The sequence below is a fragment of the Pezoporus flaviventris genome, unplaced genomic scaffold (genome assembly GCF_033815535.1).
Source record: "Pezoporus flaviventris isolate CSIRO_AGI_PZ_B2104156 unplaced genomic scaffold, CSIRO_AGI_Pfla_v1 ptg000002l, whole genome shotgun sequence".
NCBI lineage: Eukaryota > Metazoa > Chordata > Aves > Psittaciformes > Psittacidae > Pezoporus > Pezoporus flaviventris.
Genome location: NW_026892550.1, coordinates 82855374 through 82879840, shown reverse-complemented (window position 1 = coordinate 82879840; position 24467 = coordinate 82855374). Strand labels below are relative to the sequence as shown.

At 47.7% G+C, this 24467-nt stretch overlaps 2 protein-coding genes across 6 annotated transcripts in view; one reads left to right on the top strand and one right to left on the bottom strand.

Moving 5' to 3' along the window:
- The window catches only part of ADIPOR2 (adiponectin receptor 2), a 44811-nt gene extending 34293 nt beyond the window's left edge, over positions 1-10518 (top strand). For 4 of the 5 annotated variants that reach the window (XM_061444751.1, XM_061444753.1, XM_061444752.1 and 1 more), the window contains exons 3-8: positions 722-841; positions 2582-2753; positions 3399-3585; positions 4658-4845; positions 6055-6248; positions 7758-10518. In XM_061444751.1, the coding sequence (XP_061300735.1) occupies positions 722-841; positions 2582-2753; positions 3399-3585; positions 4658-4845; positions 6055-6248; positions 7758-7889 (993 nt within the window). In that variant the 3' untranslated portion in view covers positions 7890-10518. The remainder of the gene's footprint in view (positions 1-721; positions 842-2581; positions 2754-3398; positions 3586-4657; positions 4846-6054; positions 6249-7757) is intronic. The other variant, XM_061444756.1, reaches the window with a different exon arrangement.
- A 6288-nt stretch (positions 10519-16806) lies between these two features.
- CACNA2D4 (calcium voltage-gated channel auxiliary subunit alpha2delta 4) overlaps positions 16807-24467 on the bottom strand; it is a 128687-nt gene continuing 121026 nt past the window's right edge. The window contains exons 35-38 of the mRNA XM_061444683.1: positions 22563-22680; positions 19723-19835; positions 19042-19124; positions 16807-18356 (exon numbers count right to left, since the gene is read on the bottom strand). Of these exons, the coding sequence (XP_061300667.1) occupies positions 18270-18356; positions 19042-19124; positions 19723-19835; positions 22563-22680 (401 nt within the window). The 3' untranslated portion in view covers positions 16807-18269. The remainder of the gene's footprint in view (positions 18357-19041; positions 19125-19722; positions 19836-22562; positions 22681-24467) is intronic.

Genomic DNA, 24467 nt, shown 5'->3' with positions numbered 1-24467 from the left:
CTATAAAGTTATTAGTGATGTATACCAGCTGAATATTCAGGTTCAGCGGTGTTTTTTGTTTTCGTTTTCGTAATTCTTTTGGTACACCTTGGGGGTATGGATATTTCTCTTTATTTGAATTTTGTTTAAAACTGTGTAACTGCTTTTCTTTGATAACTTGCCTTTGTGTAACTGACCAAAGTTTCATACTAGATTCTGAAATAACTTAAGGTGAATAAATGTCTGAAGTGTCAGTTAAACACAATAGAGACCTTCAGATGTGAACTAGAAACCGAAATGAAGCATTTATAACTAAGTAAATAGATTCCTTTGCTTGGCCTTTATTGTTCTAAAATTCTGTGCATGTTATAGAGGCATTAAGGCAGACATAGTGACATTGAAACGGAAAATAGGAAGTAATTCTTCCCGAGAGGTAGGTAGGCTGCAAGCCTCAGACTCCATATCTGGGCTTTAATGAGGCATAACTTACAGAAGAACACTGCTTTCTTCCAAACATGGTGAAAACGTGTGTGAAATGGATTAGACATGTGAGTTGTTCTCAGATACCTAAGAATGTAATAATTTTTTTTTTGCTGGTTCTCTTGAATTCCTGCCTCAGTGCTGAACAGGGGAAAAAAAGGCTATTTGCCAAGACCTCAAATCATAGTTTTCTATGGAGAACGTCACCTTCCTCCATTCATCTTTCTGAAAGCTGTTTTCTCTATTTTTTTCTTTCCCCCAGTGTTCTGAAGATCACAAACACAACGATGAGTCACCTCAAGAAGATGAAGGGTTTATGGGTATGTCACCTCTTCTACAAGCCCACCATGCTATGGAGAGAATGGAAGAATTTGTGTGTAAGGTAAGGGCATGAGGAAACTGCTGAAGTAATTTCCGTTTTTAGGAAGCTCCAGTGGGCAACAGACTACACCTGCAGCAACTGGGCTAATAATGAGGGAGAGAGGGTACACACCACCCCGACTGGGCATCTCTTGCTATAAGTAGTAACACTAGAGCTTCTTGGGATCTCAGTCTGTCATAAATGAATAAACTGTAAGGCAGTAGGGATACAAATGAGACTCTAAAGCTGATTGTGCAGCTGAGGAGCTTCTTGAAACACCTGTGAGTGCAAAGCAGAATAAAACCCTTCTGGTTCAAGGCACTTTCATTCACAAGGTCGTTTCTTTTTTTTCCAGGTTTCTTCAAACTTGCAAATATTTTGCTTTTCCAGCACTATTTGCATCCATTGCAGAATAAGCTCTGTCTCTTACAAGCTATATTAAAACTATATCTAAGCAAATCCATTATAGATTTTGTAATTGCTGATCTTGGCTCAACTTTTTGCTACTTTTTAGATTCATAGGACTGTGTCTGGCCCTTCTTGCTTGGTGAAAGTAGTGCTGCCCCTTTATACACTGCTGGTTTTATGAACTATTCTTTGATGTGTGTACATGCATCTTTTCCCTTTCTAGATGTTGTGTAGGGTGGATTGTGTAAAATCAATTCCCTCCTGCTGTTCCTACTGCAATTCAAATTTTTGGTTCCTGAAGTAAACCAGTTATTTTCTTGTTTAATATATTGAATAACCTTGTCTTTAACTAGGTTGGTTATTCTGATTTGGTTTTGTTTTGCTTCCATGAAGGAGTGTAGAGAATTGATTTAAAAACTCTGTGCTCTGTTTGTTGAAACTGAAATAAGAATGTAGCTTTTTAAACTTAGTGTTTCAGGACTCATCAGGCTCACTCCTGTGTTACTAACCAGCCGACAAATCCAAGGAACACTGCAGAAACAACCCCGGTACATAAAGTAATTCCCTGATACCCCTCTGCTTGGCAGTGCTGCTTCTGAGACCAAACTGAAGACTGCATATATCTCATGTTATTGAAGCAGCTCTAAGAACACCCGTGCACACTTTTTTCATTTGGAACCAGCTGCAAGAATAACGTGTGCACTTATGTTCTCTCTCCCTTTAAAGAAGAAATCTGATGGAAATGGATCTGTTGCCTTAACTGATCTGTCACTGTTTGTTTTGGAAGTTTGGGAGTTTTTTTTTCTTTCCAGCCTGGATAAGGGATTGGATACGTCTCACTGGACTCTTGCTACTTCATGCTTTCTGGCCCATATTAGTGCTGATGGGCAGCCTTTTTGCTAGACTGCACCAAATGCTAACAGATACACAGATTAGCTTGTGGTTGGAAAAACAGGCTCTTACTTATTTCTTGGAGGGAACTAGGCATAAACTTCATATTAAATGGAAAGGATGATATATGAAAATAACAGAGTATGGAAATGAATTAAATGTTTTCCCTTCATTAGCAGTGAAAAAAGCCCAATAGCTTTCCTGCTCAATGAAATGCCGAAGTACTTCTTTCTCTAACTGGTGCAGATCAACTTCATAATGATACTGTTTAAATAGGGAGCTGTGACTTAAGCATTGTATTTATTTCAGGTGTAAAGCCTTTTCCCCAGAAATGTCCCATTCACTCTTTTCTGTTTAATGTATTCATGGACTAACACTTCTACTAATACAGGTTTTCTGACTTTTGCCATACATCAGTAGAACTCAGCTCCCTGCATTTAACTAAAATTCTCTAACTTCTAGGTATGGGAGGGCCGATGGAGAGTCATTCCCCATGATGTTCTGCCTGACTGGCTAAAGGACAACGACTACCTGTTGCATGGACACAGACCGCCCATGCCTTCCTTCCGGGCTTGTTTCAAGAGTATCTTCAGAATACATACAGAAACTGGTAACATCTGGACGCATCTTCTAGGTATTTTCAGATTGTTCTAATGCTAATTGGCTTCATTGCTCTCTTCCTTTGAAAGCAAGATAGAAAGGGTATTGGGGTAGTCAGCATTATCATTCCACTAGTAACCTGATAAATTAATAGGTTGATATGCCTCTCAATTTTGTCCCACCAGGGTTGGATGGGACTTCCTTAATTATGCATTCAGTATAAAAAAATTTCCTTATAGTTGATAAAATACTGGTAGATACTCTTTTCTCCCAAGTGCGTAAGCGTTAATTGAGATCACATTTCTTGCCACAGGAACACACTTAAGCTGCGGTTTGTGAGAGTGGTTTTCAACTTGCAAGGAGCCTTGAAGGAAAAGGGTTTCTTTGAACCATGCTCTCCTCATTTTAAGTTTTGCAACAGGTTATTTCATTGTTCTACAATATCCAACTAGTTGTCAGACACAAGTGAAAATACAGAGTCCATGCAAGTCTGTATTGCATCAGTCTGAGACAGAAATGTGGTTGGAATGCATAGGGCTGTACTCTGTTCTGCATGTGTGCCGCTGGTTGTCATCCAGCTCCTCTGTGTAGTGCTTCTGTACATTAAAGCCGTGCTTCTAGAAAGAAAAAGCTTTCAGTATGCATGAACTTGATGCCTTTCTGCCTCACTGTTTTTCAGGATGTGTGTTCTTCCTTTGTTTGGGAATTTTTTACATGTTCCGGCCAAACATGTCCTTTGTAGCACCCGTGCAGGAGAAGGTGGTTGTTGGATTGTTCTTTTTGGGAGCCATACTCTGCCTCTCCTTCTCATGGCTCTTCCACACAGTTTATTGCCACTCAGAAGGTGTTTCCCGGCTCTTCTCCAAGTAAGTGCCTAGAGGACAGGGTAGGCCAAATAAGAAACAGGTGGGAAAACAGGGTTGGGATTTATGCCTAGAGCCCCAGTGTAGGAGTTGTTCATTGCATGACTGCATGTACTTTGGAACGGAGTTGAGCAGAGATTCAGTGCAGCTTCTTCTAATTATTGTTTGTTTCAGCATGAGTTTTTGTGCTGTCATTTTAGTCTCAAAACTCCTTCATTTTCTGCTGTTTGGCAGGCGTGTGCACACATCTTGCTGCTGTAAGTAATATAGCTAGAACTTAGTTACAGGGCTTTGAATTTTAATACAACTTCGCTTCTTGTCATTTCACCTAGTCTGAGTAACTTTGAATCTTAAACTTATGTAAGACAGCTCCACAATGTGTAGCGAAATGTCTTGGTCTTTTGGTTTTATTACATCTTGGTTTTTTTGTCTGGCTGCTAAATAGCTCATATTTCCTAAGATTACTTAACCTAGGATTGTATAGTCTGCAAGACTACCCCTAAAGTAGCCCAGCAATTAAAATCTCCTGATGAAAAATTAACTCCATCTTCTGTAGGAGCATTTTGTCAGGTTGTGGTAAAAAGCAATAGCTGTAGGTACTCCTTTTCTTCACTGGCATATAGAAAAGCAATGTGGTTGAAAAACGGTGACATTTTTCCCCAGTGGTCACTTAAGCTGATGCTTGACTCGCTCATGCTTGTCAGGTACTGAAATGTTTGTGTTGGCTGTGCTCTCACAACATACTGTATGCCCTTTTTTGTATTTAGAGGACTCTTGTGCTGCTTTTTTCCTCATTTGAAGCTTAAATCTGAGTTTTCTTCAAACAGCTTTGGTCTGAAGGCTGCTGTAGGTATTGATGACCAAAAGTGGCCTTATTAGCTGTCTGTCAAAATAATCCATTACTGTAGGAGGGCATTGGTGGAAGAGTTGCCATCATGAAATAAGTTGCAATAGTGAGAATAACTTCATTTTGCAGTCAGAAGTAAGACAATAGGTTTACTAAAGAAGAGAGTGTTGGTATGAAGGCTTCCGAAGATTCACATCTCTTACAAAACTGATTTATGTTTCTTTCTAGGCTGGATTATTCTGGCATTGCACTTCTCATAATGGGCAGCTTTGTACCATGGCTGTACTACTCCTTCTATTGCAACCCTCAGCCTTGCTTCATCTACTTGATTGTGATTTGTGTCCTGGGCATCGCAGCCATAATTGTCTCACAATGGGACATGTTTGCAACCCCTGAATACCGGGGTGTAAGGGCAGGTAAGACTTAAAGTTAACCGTTTTGCTTCTTGACTGCCTTTCTTCCTTCCTACTTGGAAAAAAAATGTCTTGTGAAGACTGAAGAGCTTAATTTTATAGATATTCTTGGATTGGGAGCTTGATGGGTTTTCTTTCAGCATTTATTATAGCCATCTGGATGCACAGATAAGGGCTGGTGCAAGTCCTGGAAGTGCATTCCTGAAATGGACAGTAACACATGCAGTAGGACAGGTAATGCAAAGTATTTCTAGATACATCTAGCAACTTTGCTCTCTCCAAAAATGGCTGACTGCTTGGTGTGTGTATGTGTACTTCTACTATTTGTCTTGGTTTTGAAATACTAGGCAAATTGTTCTTTGAAATACAAGCAAATCACTGAATGGTTGAATTAATCTCAATGATTTGCCTAGATAAAGTAGGTATTTAAGAGAAAGAACCTACACATGATCAGAAGAACAAAATCAGATTTGGTTCCACTTTCTGAGGCAGGAAGAAAGAGAAAGCTTTAGGGGGCAGCTCTAGAATGTGCACACAGCTGTGTTGAATAGTATTATTTGTTACTTAACCTGCACATGATGCCTACAGTAAATCTAGATTTCCTGGACAAGCTGCGGGTATACTTCAGAGAGTTCAGCACTCCAAACTTAAAATCTGTGGATGGGACATGATTACTCCCATCTCCCCCCCCCCCCCGCCTTTCACTAGAATTCTGTATGTGCTGCTGAAATCTAAATGAATAAACCATGTTCTCATATTTGGCAGATCACATGAGCTGCAGATGCTGCTTTTCTGTTTCCTAGGACTAGTTGTACAGTATATGATAAATAATCTCTTTGTTGTGTCTCCTTGTTTTGCTCTTGAGAGATTATGGTAAAGTGAAACATAGTTCATGTAGTCTCGGTGCCCTCTACAGTCCAAGATCGGTAACTGGCTCAGTGTACCTCAAGCTGACAGATGCAATCAGTAAATGAAATGTTGCAGTAAGTGCTGGAACATACAAGTAGGTTCTGGTATATGGAGGAATTCTGTGCATTCTTTAAATTCCTTTCCAATAAAGTGCTTCTGGGGACCTCCAGCTTCAAGAGTTGTCACTTTGCTGCTGCTTTGGCAAATACTGAGTTTTCCTTCCATAGCTTTTGTGTTTGCATTGTCTCCCTTTACCTCCACTGTGTTCAAACCTGACTCTCCCACATTTTCTTTACCTCCCAGGAGTATTTCTAGGTCTGGGTCTTAGTGGGGTTATTCCCACCCTGCACTTTGTCATCTCTGAGGGGCTCCTGAAAGCAGCCACAATGGGGCAGATAGGCTGGCTGGCACTCATGGCATGCCTGTACATCACTGGTGCTGCACTATATGCTGCCCGCATCCCGGAGAGATTCTTCCCTGGCAAGTGTGACATCTGGGTGAGTCTACAGAATGACTGGATAAGGAGACCAACATGAAAGCTAGTTCCCCTTGAGGCTGGAGGATGTTGTGTCAGTGTTTTCTTATTGCAAGTATCAAACTGCTGCACCAGAAGCATTTGTCTTAACAGGCCATACTGTGGGCTTTCTAAGCCTGGTTTACCTCGTCCCTCTCTTGCTGACTTATCACAAACTGGCTGGTCTGAAGTAACTGCTGGTGTGCAAATTCACCCCTGCACATTTACTAGATAGCTTTAATAGATGGGTAAGCAACTTGTACACCTTTTTGTGTGTGTGTTGAGGATTCTGCAAGTACGCATCTTATCTTGCTTCTGTTTAGAATAGTGCCTGGTTATTTCTCTGTTGTTCAGTGTTTTGTCTGGGATCTTCATCATATTTGGCTCCCCATCTTGTGCAGCCAGTGAAAACACTGGATAGAGATGATAGACTTTGGAGGGATCTCTGGCCCAGGAGAAGGGGAAGTGGTGTGAGCAAGTGGGTGTGTGAAAGAAACTTGGTATGAGGGAAAGGATCATGAAGACTCTGGAGGGGAAATATGTGGGAAAGATGTAAAGAAAGAAATCGGGTGGAGCAGGAGTAGAGATGAGAGGGAGGTGGACCCTTGAAAGGCAACTGTACTTCCACTAGGACAGTTTAAGGCCCCTAAAGAAGATCAAAAGTGAGAATGAGGCCTGGGTTGTTTGAGTAGCTTTTGCAGAGCACCAGTTTGCTAGGTTTGTTTAAATAGCCAGATCAAGCCTTGTTATGATAATGAGCTAGGCTCCAAAAGCACTATTTTCCAAGCTTTCAGTGCAGCCTGCAAATACACATTTATAGATTGATTTATTTATTTCCCCCACAAGAGTATTATCCATATTGGTACGGCTTCCCTCAAACAAGGATGTGCTTTGTCATGTAGTTCCCTCATGGTTTTTATTCTGCTGTACTATAATCAATAGCATCCTGGGCATTCATTCAGAACATCTGGTTGTTCCTAGGTTTTAATATAATACCTCTTTTTTTCCTGTTCCATTTCTCTATGGCAGAGAAATAAAATAACATTCAAAATCCATGTGGTAAAACTTATGGCTGTGACCAGAGCAGAGTTTTACCTGTTAGCTGTATGAGAGAACCTTTTTTATCAATAAACCATATTGTGGAGGAACTAATTTTAAGTGTCTTGCTGAAGCCTTTTGCACAAAGCTCAGAAATTGTCTTTTCACAAAGATGCACTATAGCATTTATGTAGCATATTTGAGTGACGAGCTGCTTAAGATGCCTGTGAAGGAAAGGGGTGTGTATGTGTGTGTGTGGAGAATTTGATTAGTTTGCTGATGGTAGGAGTGGGATGGGCTTTTAATACACAACTTGGAGAACTTTGCAGCTTGTGGATCAAGGTACTGCTACGTGTTACTGTGTACTTCAGCCGAATGTGTGGCTTTTTTGGAGACAGGGTAGCAGTAGAGCCCAAAGTACCCCAGCTGAACAGAAGTGTTTTCTTTTCCGCAGTTCCACTCCCATCAACTGTTTCACGTCTTTGTAGTGGCTGGTGCTTTCGTGCACTTCCATGGGGTTTCCAATCTCCAGGAGTTCCGATTCACAGTCGGAGGAGGCTGCACAGAGGAAGATGGGATGCAGTAAAGCCAGCCTTCAGCCCAAGACCGTAACCAAAACAGTACCGCGAGCGCGGTTGAAGCATACAGGCTAGCAAAATGAATACCTAAGAAGAATCCAAGTTTCAGCTGATGGGGCATGGAGCTTCATGGGGATTCTGACTAACCAAGATAAATTCTATACCTCAAGCAATGGAATAAATCAATTTGAAGACCAGGAAATTCTGAAACCCTAATTTATTCTTGGGATCTACAGATTGAGCTACAGAGGACCCTTTCCAAATCGGCTTCTGTCAATGCCATATTTATTTGTAGAACTGGGGAGGGATAGCTTAGCAGTTTCCTTTTTCTTTTTTTTTTTTTTCCCTTCTTTTTTTCCCTTTTTTTTCTTTTTTTTTTTTTTTTAAGAAAAAAAACAAGGTTAAATTTATATCCTATTGGAGGGTTTGGGAGTTGATTTTAGATGCTCTTTGGGGAGAAAAACAAATTGTAAATAAGATTTCTAACTTTCTGTTTAAATAAAATTTATATAAATGTTTTAAACAATGGGTGGGGGGAAAAGGGTTTTTGTAAAGAATGCAACATGCAAGTACCACACACTGTTTCAATTTTGCACAAAACAAATGATTGCAGGAGGACCAGGTAAAATTCCCAGGAGTGAAGCATGCCCTGGGCCAGATGGGGTCCCGGCCAGCACATGGAGTAAGGTTCAGTATATGTACACAAGGGTTGTGAAAGTCACAGTGTTAGCAAGTTTATTTACTCAAGTAACTCAAGATACATCTGTGCCCTGCCTGAGCATGTGAGACATCTGCCTTCCAAGCTTGTGTGGCCTGTATAGTTTTGGATAGCGGATCTTAAAGTTGGTTGTTTTGGTTCTCATCATATGAATTGGAGCATGATGGGATAACTGCACGTGAAATAGCAAACAGTCTGACTCTATCAGTGCCTGCCTATACCCAAGGGCCCACATTAAGTAGGTGGTTGCCATTTGAGGGTGTGCTTTGCTTTGTCTGAACAAATAATGGTAATACACTTTTCAAAAGGTTGTTGAGCATGTGAGGGGAACCAGGGGTGGGGTTAAGATGGACTGGAAAGAGGAAACCGTGTGCTCCAGGACTTGGAGTTAACAGTTACTGCAGACTCAAGCACATTACCTTCTCATGTATCAGGCTCCATATGCCAAGGGAGTTTGCAGGTTTTTCTTTTTAAGGGGAAAAATCCACCATCAGCCTAATGCAGTTCTATATATACTTTTTTTTTCTTCCTTAGGTCTGCTTCCCATCTGTGCTTAAGCAATGGGACTGCTGGTATTTCTTAACCTAAAACTTAAGAGTTCAGTTGGATTGCTGTGGAGCTGACGCGCCTCCTATATAAGGGGAGGCATAGACCCTTCTCTTGTGTAATTGATGTAGCTTGATCTTTGGAGCCCAGTCAGAAGCCAGGCTGAAGGAGAATCTTTGGAGTCGCAAGATGAAACTTGAACGTTTTGTTTGTTATGGCACAGGTATTGCTTGGAGTGTTTAATTGGAAATTCAGAGCAATTACCTCTCACAGATGAGTTAAACAGCTCATAAAATGCTGTATTTCACAAGGAAGGTAAAGGGTGTTTTGGTTTTTTTTGTTGTGTGTTGGGTAGGGTTTTGTGTTTTTTGTTTTGTTTTTTTATCTTTTTAAGACTCCTGCAAGCTCGAATTTTCATCCTTCAAGAGAAAAATGTGGATTGCAAAGATCTTCCTATGCCTTGGATGGTGCAGAGAGTGTTTTGGGGAGTTTCTTTGCCTAATGGAGTCGCATAGAAGTAGAATGCCTTCCTAAAGTTGATGAGTGGTATTAAGGCTTCACCCCTTGAATATGAGCCTCTGAGAGCAAGGTCAGCTGCAGAAAGAGGTGCTGCAGCAGAGTCTGCGAGCTTAGAAAGACATGTTCTCAGTGGGATCACTACACTGGATGCCCGTAGGGCCAGAAGAAGTTTATCACAGGTCTGTGTGGTAGTAAAGTGAAGAGCAGTATTAACTTGGATGTAAGGGCTAATAGCAGTGGCATTCCGTACAAAGATGTAGAGTTGCCTGGAGGGAAGTATATTGGTGTCTGAGAAGAGCATGGTACATATCAGAATCAGAGTTGTCTGTAAGGCGCTTTAGGATACCTCTGTAACAGTACCAGCAGAAGTGGCAGTCTCCATCCTGGATCGTCCCACGTTCACTCCTTGAAGGGTGATTGTAACCTGGTCCTACACAGCACAGAACTATTACAGAAACACAGTACTCCACCTGCTATTCTTAACCCAGTCAGTCTCTCCATTCAAGAAGTTTGTGTGTTCCAATAAAAACAACCTAGCTGTGCACTTTTCTGTAGCTTTTGCTGAGAACTCTTCCCAGGTTGGCACCTGAATGCCTTACTCTCAGCAGTCAGAGGCTTGCTTGCTCTGTGTGCAGGTTATTGCCATAGAATAGTTAGGACCTACAGCTTCTTTCCTTCCCCATTAAATAGTGGCCTTGTTCAGTATATTTCTTTTTAAAAATTGCTTACTGTTGGAAGCAATGAAGCACATTCTGGGGTTTTGATGGTGGGGGACTCTGGTGATGGTTCCATGTACGATGGGATCTTATTACTTGCTGTATTCTTAACTTCTGCTAATAAAAGAACCAAATGGATTATTGTCTGCTTTGAGTCTTTCTGTGCTGTGTGTGAAGCTTGAAAGAGTCGCTCCCACTTCCTTCCTTCCCAGTGCTTACAGGCAGTGCCTTGTAGGTAGAGGAGTTTTGCTGATGCAGAAACCAAACTGATGCTTAAATTCTTGTTTATGTGTGACTGAACTGATGCTTGCTGTGTGCCTCCCCAAGCAAAAGCCAGTGGGGTGGGAGACAGACATCAGTACTACTGTGTGGCATCCTTTTGATGTCTGTAATTCACATCGAGTATGTGCCTGGTCTTGCTGTAAGATTTCAGTAGTGTCTAATGCATTTAAATATCACAGCAAAGGTGTCAGTGGGCTGTGCTGCCTCTTACACTGCTAATCTCCAAGGGAAATTTGTTTTTCCAACATTTAGACTTCGATACCCAACAGGGTTGCCAGTTGTAGTATGGGGCTGGCGGTGGTGTTAGGTTTGTCTGCTGCCAGTACTTCATGAAGTAGTGGGAACATGGTTTAGTGTGAGGTGTCCCTAGCCATGGCAGGGGGGTTGGAACTTTATGATCTTAAGGTCCTTTCCAACCCTAACTATTCTATGATTCTAAGCTGCCCATCATAGGAAGTTCCCTGACATACAGTTATTCTGAACTTGCAGAGAATGAAAGTCCTGGAACTACATACATCTTGTCCTATCTCAGCTTGGTTTTGACCTCTTGTCATACTTAAAAGCAACTTGAGAACAAATTGGGATAGGTGTTACTGTTAAATCTTGCCTTTTGTTTTGAGAAGCTTAGCTGAACCCATGTGGTGGAGTTGAGGGGTGGTCATGGGGCTGGGCAGCCTTTGTCAGGTTTCTCACCATCCCCCAGGCCTCCATCTGAACCTACTATTTCAGAGGTTATCTATTTCTGCATGTTTAGAGACACTAATTTTCAGTGGCTTGGTTTCCCGGTTCCTGGTCTTGCAGATTGTGGAGCAGACTGCATGTGTGCTGTCCCCTTCCTCTCTTCCTAGGCTGCCTCCTACTGCTGCAGGCTGGGTGCCAGGGGGTAATAGGCAGGCAGGGAAAAGGAGCAAACAGGCCAAGGAGTCAAACGGCGTGGAGCGTGGTGGAAGGAGCAGGTTTATGGACAGTGTTGGAAAGCCAAAGGTGAAGCATTGGTGGGTGAGAGCTTGCATGGAAAAAAGCAGGCAGGAGGGGCCAAGGGTGTGAAGAGCAAGAGCTGGGGGAGGAAGAGAGTGTGTGCTGAGACCTGCGTTGTTGTGGGTAAATTTTTTGGTGGGTTGAGACTGAGAAGAGATAGCCAGGAGGCCTGGACTTAAATTCCTGGTGTAGAGGAAGTGCCTCACAGCCTGTACCCCTGTAAGGGACTGATCTCCTCCTGGTATGCAGGCTTAAGGCTGGCAGGGGTGAGGAGGAGGAGTGGGCTTTGACAGGGCAGTGACTGGGGCTGGTGCTGACCAGAACAGCCGTGTGCCTGGAGTGGGGCCTTCTGCTCCTGCATCGCTGTTCCTTGACTGCCAGCAAGCACATGTGGACTACCTGGGCAGGATATGCCTAATCATCCTCTTGTGTTGGCTCACGCTGAGTCTGGGCATCTACAGCTGGGCTGTTTATCAGCTGCTTAACTCAAGACACGTGTTTTGCAGTGCCTCATACGAGATCCAGCTTCAGTAAATGACCTGTGACAGCTCGAGGTTCTAGTATGGAATCTTTTATTTAATGCAAAGCAAGTTCAAGGAGCATGGAGAAAGTCGTTGTCAGATTACGTGCGAATTACACTAAAAGAAGCTGCCATGTTTGAGCATGAATTGGGTTTATTCTGTTTTCAGAAAGCAAAGTGATGCTTAAAAGTTGTCTGTGAGGCTACACTTGCATGGCCTACCTCTGCATGTAGCTGTGGCCGTGCTTTGCCCTCTCCCAGGAATCACTTCTTCCATTCATTGCAAAGGGTGAACTTACCCTGAGTATGGACTGAAGCAAGTGTATGATTAGGATGGAGGAGCTGAGTTTGGTTTAGTTGAAGCTATTAGAGGCTTTCTGCAAATCTGAGTTCTTTTTTTCCTTTTTATTTATTTATTTTTGCCTTGTGTGGCATCATGCACTTTATCTGAACCAAGCTCTCCTGCTGGTCTCAGAGCTGCTGTATTTGTCTGGAATGCCCAAGCTGAAATTGTCTAGGCTGTCTTCCAGGAGTACTGAGCACTGATGCGCTTTAAATGGAGTTCCCTAAAAAGACCAGCTCCTTGGAGAGGATGTGCGTTATTTCCTAGGTCTGTATGTCCTTTATGAAAAAGGAATAGCAGCCTCAGGCTCATGGCAACATGGAACACGTCATACCTGATCATCTTCAGCTATGTTAACTATGAGCAACATAGGGGAAGCACAGGAGGAATCCTCTGCCCAGCATCACCTAGGCAGTGATGCAGTTCAGCTGTTGAGAAGAGGACCAGCTGTAACTGGTCCCTTGTTCACCACCCTGCTCACCATCAGGAAGGTAGGCTCTTTGGGGAGGGATGGCAGGATGTGAGCCTAACACTCCCGTGTGTGTGCAAGGGGGTGATTTGCCAGCTCGGTCGTATTTCAAGCATTCGCAGGAGCTTCTCCTTTGCTCTTCTCTCCTCTAGTATAGTTCATGTTTGAACAGCAGAGCTGTTGCTGTTTCTGAGCTGTGAGATGTTTGCACTGGAGATTCGCAGTGATTTCACTTATTAGCAGCTTCATGTCTACAGTGGTACAGCTGGGCACAGAGGCTCTTCACAGTTGGCAGAAAAAACAAACCAGTCTAGCTGTAAATGAGATGGGAAAATCATAGGCCTGGCTGGGCTCCCAGACCAGCGGCGTGCTTCCCTTTTGGAGGCAAATGGCACCCAAACCAGCTCCAGCAGCTAGCTTTTGTTCTCCTCTCCAGCCATGCCAAACCTGTGCATATGGTGTGAGGTTTGTGCTGGCTGGAGCTGAGTTCCCCTGGACTCAGGAAGTTGTTCAGTGCAGCCAATGCCAGGCTGCAAGGCCGGAGCAGGGACAGGCTGGGGTGGCTCCCCAGTGTTGGCAGCAGTGGGATGGGATGGGATGGGATTGGAAGCCATTCCTCCTGGGAGGGAGCAGCTGCTGCCACTACCTCCTGCCTGCTCCTGGCTCAACCCTGGCTCTGGCGCAGCTCCCCAGTTGTATTGCCTGCAGCAGCAGCCAGGCTGGCTGTGCTGCCTTTGCCAGGGAGCATCCTGCCAGTATGGAAAGCAATACTGTGTCCCTCAGAGCCGGGCGGGAGCAGGGTGACGGCAGGCTCCAGCTCCTGCTGTGCCAGGCAGCTGGCTGCACAGTGCTGAAGAAAGCCGTTGCTTTGGCTAGTGTGTGACTTCCAGCATCGCTGTGCTCCCTCCCTCTCGTTGCAAGGGCTTCCCCAGCAGCTCTCTGTCCCCTTCCCTGCCATTTGTGAGAGGCCAGCCCCTAGTGTGACAGTGGCCTCCAGAAAGGCTGGCAGTCTCCCACCATCCCCGCAGCCTTTCCTCAGGGAAGTCCAAGGAAGCGCCCATGCACATCCTCATAACCCTGGCTGGAAGAGCGGCGGTGGCTGCCTGACACAGGAGGAGCCAAATGGAGATGTAAAGACAAGGCTCAGTGCCCAGCCCTCTCCTGTTGCCAGCAGCGGGGTGCCAGGGCTCTCAGCATTTGAGCCGGCAGCAGGCAAAGCAGGAAGAGCTGATGAAATTGCCCACGAGGTATTTACTGAAGAAATGTGCTTGGTGGTGTTTAAGCGAGGCCATCACAGGTTGCGTCAGGTGCTGGTGACGGGCTGCATTGCTGTGGTTGATGTCATAGGAGGTAATGCTGGCTGAGTGAGTGACAGGCAGTGCCCAGGCTCCTCTCAGGTGCATGCAGAGGTGGTGTGAGGGAACCTGAAGCAGAGGCTTTGGTGAAGAGCCTGCACAAAGGGATGGAGGAGCTCCCCTGGTCCAGGGGGAACGGGAGCAGCAATCCCCTCCAGGGAGGGTCCAACTGGTGATGGAGCCATTCAGCACATGGGAGCTTGATGCTCTTTCTCCACTTGCTTTTGAAAAGCTGCTTCATGTATGCTGCATTTGGCTGCCCTCAGCCTCTCTCCCCTGCAAGCAGAGGTATGCAAGAGCCCAGGGTTTCTGCAATGAAAGTGCCATTGGACTTTATCAGCAGAAGCAGCATCTGGAAAATATTCTCAGGAGCTTGAGTCTGAGATGTGCACATGAAACCAAGCCAGACTGTGGTACTGGTCTTTTGCTGGGGTAGAGAAGGGCACCGTCCCCTCTTAACCCACTTGGAGCGTGTGGCTCCTCACTGTGACTGCTGCCACACCAGCGTGGGATGTGCCAGGCTCTTGCTAAGGATAAACCCACTCAGGTCAGTCTCCTGCCTTTGTGCCCACTCCCAACTGCGAATGGCTGCTGTACATCCAGGGCTGATTTTCCTACTGTTTTGTAGGGTGAAGACATCCCTGTCTGGCATACTGGAAGGTTTAGCCATCCACCTGCTCTGACCCAAGGCATGAGGCAAGGAAGGGTATGTGTATGTGCAAGATGCGTGTCCCTGCCCACAGCTCAAACATCCTCAATGCCCACCGCAGCATCCAGGGTTACCTCAGCCTGCAGTGGGGTGTTTCCAAAGCCTGTAAGGGGTGTAACAGAGATTTTGGGTCCCTTTCCACCTGGCTGGGAGGAAATGAGCTGCAGGTTTAGGGCTTGGGAAGCCCCTGATGTGTGTGGTAGCCAGATGTGGCTGGGTAGGGCTGATGGACATCCCTCACTGCAGAGCAACACCTGGACCCTTCTCCCATTGAGCCTTGCCTTATTGGAATAACCCCTGACGCCTACAGTGTGTGTGTTTGTGGGGGTGAGTGGGATCTTGCAGGAGGTACAGCTGTGATTTACAGTGCTGTATCAGGATGGCGGTGGGATGCTGCTCATCTGGAAGTGAGAGGTGGTTCCTCTCACAGCTGCTCCTCCGCTGGTCAGATGCTCTGGCCTCAGATCTGTTCGCGTTTGCTGACCTATTTTAATGTGCTATGCCCAGCACATGACTCAGGAAGTTGGGAGCAGCTGCTCTTCCTAGGGACTTTTCTCTTGCTGTAGGGCCATGAGCTGCTATCTCTGCCAGGCAAACAGAGCATGCAGTGGGATTTGCTTAACCCCATGCTGGAGACCAGGAATGGGTAGGTGTGCCTAGGGTCTGCTTTGATGGCAAAAAACGTAAGAAAGCCATTTGCCTTCTAAGGCTAAAACCATGCCTAAGTGCAGCTATCCCACTGTGGATCAGCAGCACTTGGGAAGAAAAGGGCTGTGTTTGCCTCCTAATAAATGGTGAAGACAAACCGCGTGTACAGAAGCAGGAGCTTCTGTAGCAGAAATGGTTGCTGAGGTGCGCATGTGCTTCCTCCCCTGGGGAGCAAGCACACCAGGCTTTTGAGTGCAGTGGGCCCAGTGCAGCTCCCTTCTTCCTCAATCTCTCCATCAAACCTTTACCCTTATTTTTTGGTTAAAAAAGTAATCCAGTTCTCACACCTATCCTATTCCCTTCAGTTACATCTGAGGCACAAACTTGCTATGTCAACTAAGCCAGGTATAGCTCATGTCTTTACTCTCTCAGTGCAGGTCTCTTTACAGGACCATGTTCATCGTGGGTTTAATGCACCTGAAATCAAACATGATTCATAGGCAGGAGGTCACCGTGTATTTCTGTATCTCTTTTTAGCCGAGTGGAGATGGGACTGCTAATCCTTTCTGACAGGGAGGTCACCCTTGAGAGTGCTGCCCTAGGAGGGCAGCACCAAGGGCATGTGCATGGAGCTGCGGGAGCTGTGCCAGCCAGTTGGGCATGCCCTGAGCCGGTGGCTCCTCCGTCTGCGAGCAGCTCTTGACTCCTCAGACTTGACAGCAGCCCCTTTTCCTTCCACGCTGTCTTCATCTTCTTTGGCTGCTTCTGGCTCTGATAAGGTCACTGCATCTGAAGCCTGGAAACCGTGTCCAGAATAGCTTCCAGTACTGCAGTTGCTCCTCTCTTCCTTGCCGTAACACTGCCTTCAGTGAAGCAAAACCCGCCACAGCGGGAGCTGTAACATCCTGGAAGGTTCCCACCAGGACCTGGTTGTGACTGGTCCCCTGAGTGTCGGGTGGCACTTGCCCCGAGGAGGCAGCAGCTCAGTTAGATGAGCTACACACCTCTCAGGAGGCCCAGAGGGGCGCAGGTGGTTTCCAAAGTGGCAGACCTGGCAGAGGAGGCCAAGGCAAGGCTCTGCTTTGCTGGCCTGATAGCCTGCTCCCTTTGAGCAAACACAGTGTGTACTCATTGGTGCTGGAGTGACTACAGATGGGGATGATGCAGAGCTCAGGGTGAGACCCTGTTTCCATCTGTAGCCATTGGCTGTGGCATCCCTACCACTGATGGTGGTGGTCCTCGATCATGTACATCCACATCACCCTGCCAGCACCAGGACTCCTACCCTGCCCCAGAGGTGACAGAGCTGTGGTCTGTGGGGTGCAGTTGACTAGTTCACAGTGTGCGCTCCATGGTCAGAGGTCCCAAAGTTCCAGTAAAAACAGTGGCACAGCAACCAGGAGCATTTCTTGGTATCCCCATGAGTTGCTGGCACATCCCTCCTAGCCAGGCCACCATTTCTGCAGTGTTTGCGTCCCTCCACCTGTACAATGTCCCCATGAGTTTGGTGAAGGGATATGGTGTAGGGCTGTGATTAGCACCAAACATGACACGCTGAAGCCTAAGTATCTATTTAGAATATGCCATATATTTGTTTTTAGTAAGATGGTATGGAGCAGTTCATACAAAAAGAGAAAAAATGGGTGCTCCCCATGTGTCTGTAAAGCTCTGTGACAGCACCAGCTGGGCAGGGGCTGCTTCTATGAGCAGGGCAGTGCTGCTGCAAGGGGAAAAGTGCCCATTTCTTAGCCGCTTCTGCAGTGAACTAACAGGCAGTGGTAAACATACCTCCACTTTTGGTGGGTCATCCATAACCCCTTCCCAGAGGTTAAGTCCACATCTGGGCAAGACTCTGGATGCTGTGCCAGCAGTGTCAGGAGGGATCTCCTCAGCAGAGCTGGCGTAGCTGAAGCTAACTAGCCAAGCTGTGCTACTTTCCTTCACCTAGTTACATGTTAAGTACTGCAGTTCAGGTTAGGTGCTATGTCCTCCCCTGTGGTCCTGGCTGAAGGCCACACCAAGCCCAGGAGATGCTGCCTCCCTCCTAGGACCACCAAAGGCCTTGTTCTGGGAGGGCTATGCCTGGGCTGCTCCAGACCAGGATGCTCCAAATCCTGGTGGTGCCCACTGTGGGACAGGCAGACAGTGTCCCCTGCCCCTCTTGCTCCTCTATGGCCAGATCTGCTCCACAGAGCCCTCTATACCCCAAAGTGGTTCTGTGGGAGGCAGGGTGATGGTGGCATGCCAGCCATGCTGACAACCCTGGCCATCCTGGCTGTGAGCTGGTGTCTGGGAGGAGCAGCTCAGGAGGTGGAGTGCTGGGAGCTGAGCCTGCTGGTCCTCACTCAGGACTGTTACCATGGGCTTTTGAGGATGCAGCAGCTTCCACCGCTGGCACCATGCTGGACCATGTGGTGAAGAACACAGGATGTGCTGCACTGCACTGTTAACACTTCAAGTCCCCAGTTTGTTGCAACGGGTATCACAGAACAGCCTGAGCCCCCATGTCCTCCCTTCCTGCCATTCCGGCCAGTGGCAGCCCCCTTTCCCCGGATCTCTGCTGTGTAAGGTGTGTGCAGGCAGCGTCACCGCAGGAGCAGCACCAGGGGCAGGAAGAGCAGCGTTGGTGAGACGGAGATCTCAGCAGTGCCACCGCAGTCTTGGGCGTTTTCCTGGGAGACAGGAGAGAAGGTGTCAGTGTGCTTACAGCCAGGGTGGCTGCTGGCAGAGGAAAGGGAGCATGCAGCTTGTCTTTGGAAGGGGAAGCAGTGCCTATATCTGAAAGGAAGGATCACTACGGGCAAAGGAAGGGACTGGTTTGATTCCTGTGGGCTAGGAAGACATTTGCTTCCTTGGCTTTCACCATGCTCTGCCCCACACCCTGAAACCCATCCTTCAGCCTCGGAGGCTGCAGCAGTATGTGCTCCCACATGTACGTCCCCCCTGCAGCTCCTTCCAGAGTCCCCTTCCTGCAAGCAGCTCCTTGTGCCTGCTCCTGGCTCCTGGCACTGTGCGAAGGTGCCTGGACCAAACTGCTGCCAGCCAGCAGGGAGGAGAGCTGCCTGCCTGCACCAAGCCCAGGCTGCAAGGGCTGGTTCCAGGAATCAGCGCTCTTCCAACAGGTGAAACCCCCAAAGAAACCCAGTAACCCTGTGGTGTCTGAGCTCGGGGCCTTCCCAGGTACCATTAGCCTGACTCAGGGGCTTGGAACCCCTTGAGGAGTCACAGGGCCGTGTCTGTGTCCAGTCAACAGGTGGGCACATGATACACACAGCGCAGGGGTGCAAGAGCAGACCACCATGCCCATGGTGAAGCCCAGCCAGGGCGTGCTGTCCCTCCCACGCTGCCCTGCAGTACCTCAGGATGGAATGCGTGGCACGTGTCCGGCCGCCGCCGCAGCTTCTGGGACCGCATCCGTTCACACTTCACTGAAGCGTTATGTGCGAGGCTGTTAAGGACACGCAGCGGCAGGCAGGGGAAGGGCGATGAGCACCGCACAGAGCCATGGGGCCCTGATGTAAGTCATCTCGGTCTAACTGCACAGTGGCCTGGGAGACAGAGCGCGGAGGACACGGGAAGGGCAGGTTGCCTCGCATGGGCTGGAGACATCGCCAAGCTCGAGAAGGTGGCAAGGAAGGACCCACAGCTGAAAGTGGTAACAAGCTGCACAGTGTCACTGCCCTTATGAAGAGCAAGGGATGAGGACCGGACAGGGATGAGTTATGGGAGCAGTGCTGGGGAGCTAGCCCAGCTGCACCCATCCCACCGTTGATCCTTTCCTCTGGCTTTTCCAACCCTCATCCTCACACAGTGTATCCGACAGCCTGGCCAGTGGAAGCTGGCTTCCCTTTGAGGGTATGGAAGGCAGAACCGATACCTCCTCTCCACTACACTGCAACCCTACCTGCTCCATATCTCTCCCCAGCTGCCCCACACCCGTGGTGACTGCCCTGGGAGCACATTTTCCACCCTACCAAACATGGAGATGAAGGGACCTGTGGAGCTCAGTGCCCCAGCTGCACACACATTGAAGGATATATTTGACCTCTTTCACATCCAGCAGGACGGGTGGGAAGATACTGCAGTCGCAAACAGCATCTGTGACAAGGAGCAGCAGGTTACTGCTGATGATCTGCTGCGCCACAAACATCCTGCAAGGAAAGAGCAGGTTGGAGAAGGTACATCCCTCCCACTGCAGTGCCAGAGCGGCATCACCTGGCCCACAGCAAAGAAACACAAAGAAAACAGGAAACGGGATGTCAGTAGAAAGTGGGAAAGACACAGCAAGCAGCTGTATACAGTAGTGTTAGTACACCTTTTTTTTTTGCCTCAGGAAGCTCCAAATTGTCTCAGATTTGCAGCTCCGTGCTAGGTACAAAAGCCAAAATTAAACCCAAACCCCAATCAAAAATACGAGGCAAAACCCAACACAAACCCTCCCCAAATGGGTCAACATTTAGCATTTAAATGATTCCTCATTAGCATTTAACTGCAGATAACACCAGAGAAGGCCTGGTTTCATCTGGAGATGTGCCAGTGTCCATTCAATGTATGTTTATGCATATACTTTTACAATGCAAAGATCTATGTACTAAGTGTTCCTGCAAGGAACAGAGTTTTGCTAAATTTCCTGTTACTGGGGTGAGAAATGGAGGATCCCAGTAGCATCACGTTATGTCTGTGTGATGGGACTGGTGCTTGTTCTTGCCTACTGTCACGAAAAGCATACATCTTCACTTTGCAGCCACGATTTCTCCTGCCTGTCAGACAAGCAGGCTATGGAACAGGGCTGGTGACAAGCACAGGCATGTGCCGGTGGGGATGTCTCTAGATCCCAGTGTTTTCCCAAGGATGTGCACGTGAGGGCTTGTGGCAGTGCTGCTGCCCTGCTCCTGCAGGCGTTGGAGGGCTCGTGTGGGCTGAGCAGGATGAGGTCAGGCACGTGTTCCAGCCGTGTGCTGACAGGGTTCTGTGCACGAGTGTGTGTGCACAGCTCAGCTGTGTCCCTGTGCTCACGTGGCTGCGTGTGACTGTGAGCTTGCACACGGGCACATGCACCTCTGCGTCACCCTGGGTGAGCACATGGAGTGGCAGAGGGGGTGCGTGTCCAAGCGTGCGCACGCGGGTGTCACCGCAAGGTGCTGTACGTGTCTGGGCAGCTCACCCACCACCTGGTGCCCTGCAGGCATTGCCTGCCCTCTGCCAGCACAAAGCCAGGCTCAGCTGCCCATGCTGTCATCCTCCACTGCGGGCCAGCAGGCTGTGCTGCCACTGGGCACAGGGAAGGCCAAGTGCATCAGGCTCGGTGTGCTTGTGCTGGTGGCACGGGTGATGCTGCAGCCAGAATGGGGCTCTGTGTGCTCACCGCCTCTCAGCCAAGAGGGAGGGCTTCTGGATGAGAAATACAGGTTTGTGAGGCTGTGCCTGCTGCACCAACAAACCTGGCTGTGCTGCAGATGGCCCTGCCTGCCTGGTCAGTCACCACTTAGCCTTGCTGCCCTCTAGCCTCCAGGGATTTCCTTACTCACATTTAGAGGTGTTGAATGTGACATGCTTCAACTATTTCATTAGTATTCCTGGCTGAAGACAGCCTTCACCCACACACACATTCAGTAACCAGGCTACAAGTGCCCCATGCACCAAGCTGATGTTTACCCAAGGTGGAGCACCCAGCTCCCCTGGGAACCACCTGGGATTGCCAAATATGAACAGGAAAACCTTCATGACCAAGCAGGCCACTGGTTAATGCTCCTCAGAACCTGTGTCAGGGTTTGTGTTGCTCCCAAACACCTGCACAAGAGATGTACCCAGCATCCAGATGCTGCAACTTTGCCTATAACTACAGAGGAGCCAAGCAGGACTCTGCTGCTGCTGCTGGCACAGTTGAGGTGCTGCCTCTAGCAAGTAGAGATCAGCCCCAGCCTGTGTTGGTGTTGCAGATCAGTGCAGCAGAAGCATAACACACAAACAGGTCAGTTTGGAGCACCCGGCTCCTCTGGATCTGCCCACAGCTTTTTGCACCTACTCGGTACCTTGTGGTCACCTCTTCTACAACAATGTTTGGCAAGGCCTGGTTTTCCATGGCTGTTTTCCTAACCTTTAAGTCTTTCCTGCAGTTAATCCAAGGCTGAAGTCAGACTAGGTGAGACTGTTGGCTTTTTTGTTAAGAGGGATTCCAGTCAGCTCTGTTTGGACATCTCATGTTAGGAAAAGCTGGACCAGTGGAAATTCATCCTTCTGCATGTGATTGCTGACAGCATCCGCTCAAAACCAGCCTCTTTTCACAATGACTTTTCTGTTAGTTTGGACTGTTCATTCTCTTAAAATGAAACCAGAAAATAAAAAGGTCTACCTGTGATTTAATTTCTTTTAGTTTAACACTTCCTTTAGCCCAATATTTTTTTCTCCTTTTTTTTTTTTGGTAGAAAAACAGGAAAGGGAGAGAATAAAGTAAAAGGAAAGCTGAAAGCACTGCAAAAAAGGAAAAATTTCTAAGGAGAAAACTGTTGCCAGAAATGTGAAAAAACAGACAAAGTTCCTTTCTGAAATCTGTGGAATGGAAAGACACATATATATGTATATATATATACATACTTAAATGCTTTCCCCCTCATTCTACAGCCACCTCTGCTTATTAACTGATGTTTTTAGCTTTTTCCTCTTTAACTGTGAACCAGTAACCTGATCACTTCACCCCCTCATTGTCCAGCGTGGCTGTTTAGCTCTGCTCTGTGGCCAGAGCTGTGGATGCAGTGGTGGCCATGCTATGGGCACAGCAAGCAGGTGACTCTCCTCATGTTGCTGTCGTCACCCGTGGGCTCTGCAACAAGGATCATGATCTGGGGAACCTCAAATGAAAGGGAAGCCACAGCTCTTACTTTTGGCAGTCTCCACACTCTATCAGCCCATTGGTCTCCTTGATGGCCGGCTCGTACACGAAAACGGGGTACTCAGTGTCACAGGGCTGCAAGATGTCGTGCTTCTTGTGCTTGTGAGCTGCGATGGTAAGGATACAAGGTGAGAAAGCAAGGGCAGAGGACTGTCCAGGAGCTGTCTGCACTGTGACAGAAGCATGTAAGACTGGTGATATAGGTTGGAATAGTCCTGAGTTTCCCCTCCCTGACAAGTGTCCAAGAGCAGGTGCCTTCCAGAGAAGGGGAAGGAGATGCTGCGGAACGCAGTCAGGCAGTGAGCCCTGCTCCCACTAGGTGGTGTGGGAAAACCGGCCTATGTAAGAAATGAGCCCAATATTCCCACTTACCTCCCCCAAGGAAGTCTGAGCCCTGCCCTGCTGAAGCCACAGCCATGGGACTGCAGAGGCCACAGCACCCCGGGAAGCCCTGTGACCAGTTAGGCAGGGGCATTTAGGCACTGGTAACCCTGTGTTCGAAGGAGGGGGTGTCTACCAAACCAGCGGTGAGACCCTCTTGCCTAACCCAGCCCTGGTTCATACACTTCTTTAAACATTCAAAGCTGCAACTGGGCGGTCCTCAGTGCCAGTGCTGAGAGAAGTGCCCTTGCAGGGACCCTGTAAGTCCGTGGTGGAGCTCTCCATCAACCACTGATCGTTCCTGAGCCCTCTGACATGATAGAGCGAGCCCACAGCTGGAATCTGAGGGTTGAATATGTGTCACATTAAAAAGAAAACACTGCCAGCAAACAGATCTGGCCTGAGCCCACAGGGAAAGAGGCAATGGCTCTCAAGGACCAGCAGAGACCCAGCTAATGCACAGTGCTGGCTCCTGGAGGGAGCCATCCACCGCAGAGGCAGGGAGCAGCTGCTCCATCACTCATCAGTCACACACACTTTGTGGGACTCCCAAACTAATTTGGGGATGAGGGGGAGCTGAACTGCCTTCCCGAGCCTCCCTTGAGAAGCAAGAGCATTCTTTCTAGGAGATCAGCAAAGTCTGCCTTGCCTCCAACTACTGCTCTGGGCCTTCCTGGCAATTATTTTCTGCAGTTTGAGCTAGCAAAGCCAGCTCCTGCCTCTGTAACACACAGGGGGATGCCACTGACGGAAATGTGAGGCTTTTTTTGCTAGAGCAGAGGTGGTTGCTGCTCAGGCAACAAGTATGAGAAGTGGTTTCTACATTAGCTTTGGGTCTGAGCACAAAAGACTCGCCCCATAGAGCTTCTGCAGGCAGCCCTGCCAGGGGACGGGCAGGACAGAGTCCTGATGTAGAGGGTGACCAGCTTAACCCTTGCAGGAGCGGTGCTAAAGATTTATGGAAAATGCAGCAGCATGGGTTTTAATCAGTGAATGTGAGGTGAGAAGGCAGCGAGAGGAGAACTGTGATTCTGATGGGTAATTTGCATCACTGTAAAACCCTCACTGAGAGCTATGGTCTCCTCTGTCCCTGCACTGCCAGAGCACACAGAAAGAGTCAGGCACTCCCTTGCAGAGCCTGCTGTCTAAACAATGGGATTACATGAGACAGAGAAAAGCTGGATGATTTTCTCTGATTTTTTCTCCCCACCATTGTGATCCAGCAACACGAGACATCCATTAAGAGGCAGGAGCTGCAGCCCAATCTCCTCTTTAATGACTTCCTAGGTGAATATGATGGAGACTGAAACACCTCCCTGCGGTACAGAGCCCCCAGTAGTTGTGCCTTGTGCTTTCTGAACTCCCCCAAAATGTTACCTTCAGGGCAGCCTCCTACTTAAGTCCTCCCAGACTGCAGGCCCCACCTTTTGGTATCACGGTTAGGTTCATTTTGCACAGATCCAAAAGCACACAGGGCTTGATTTCAGCATCATGCCTTGTTCTGTATTCACCC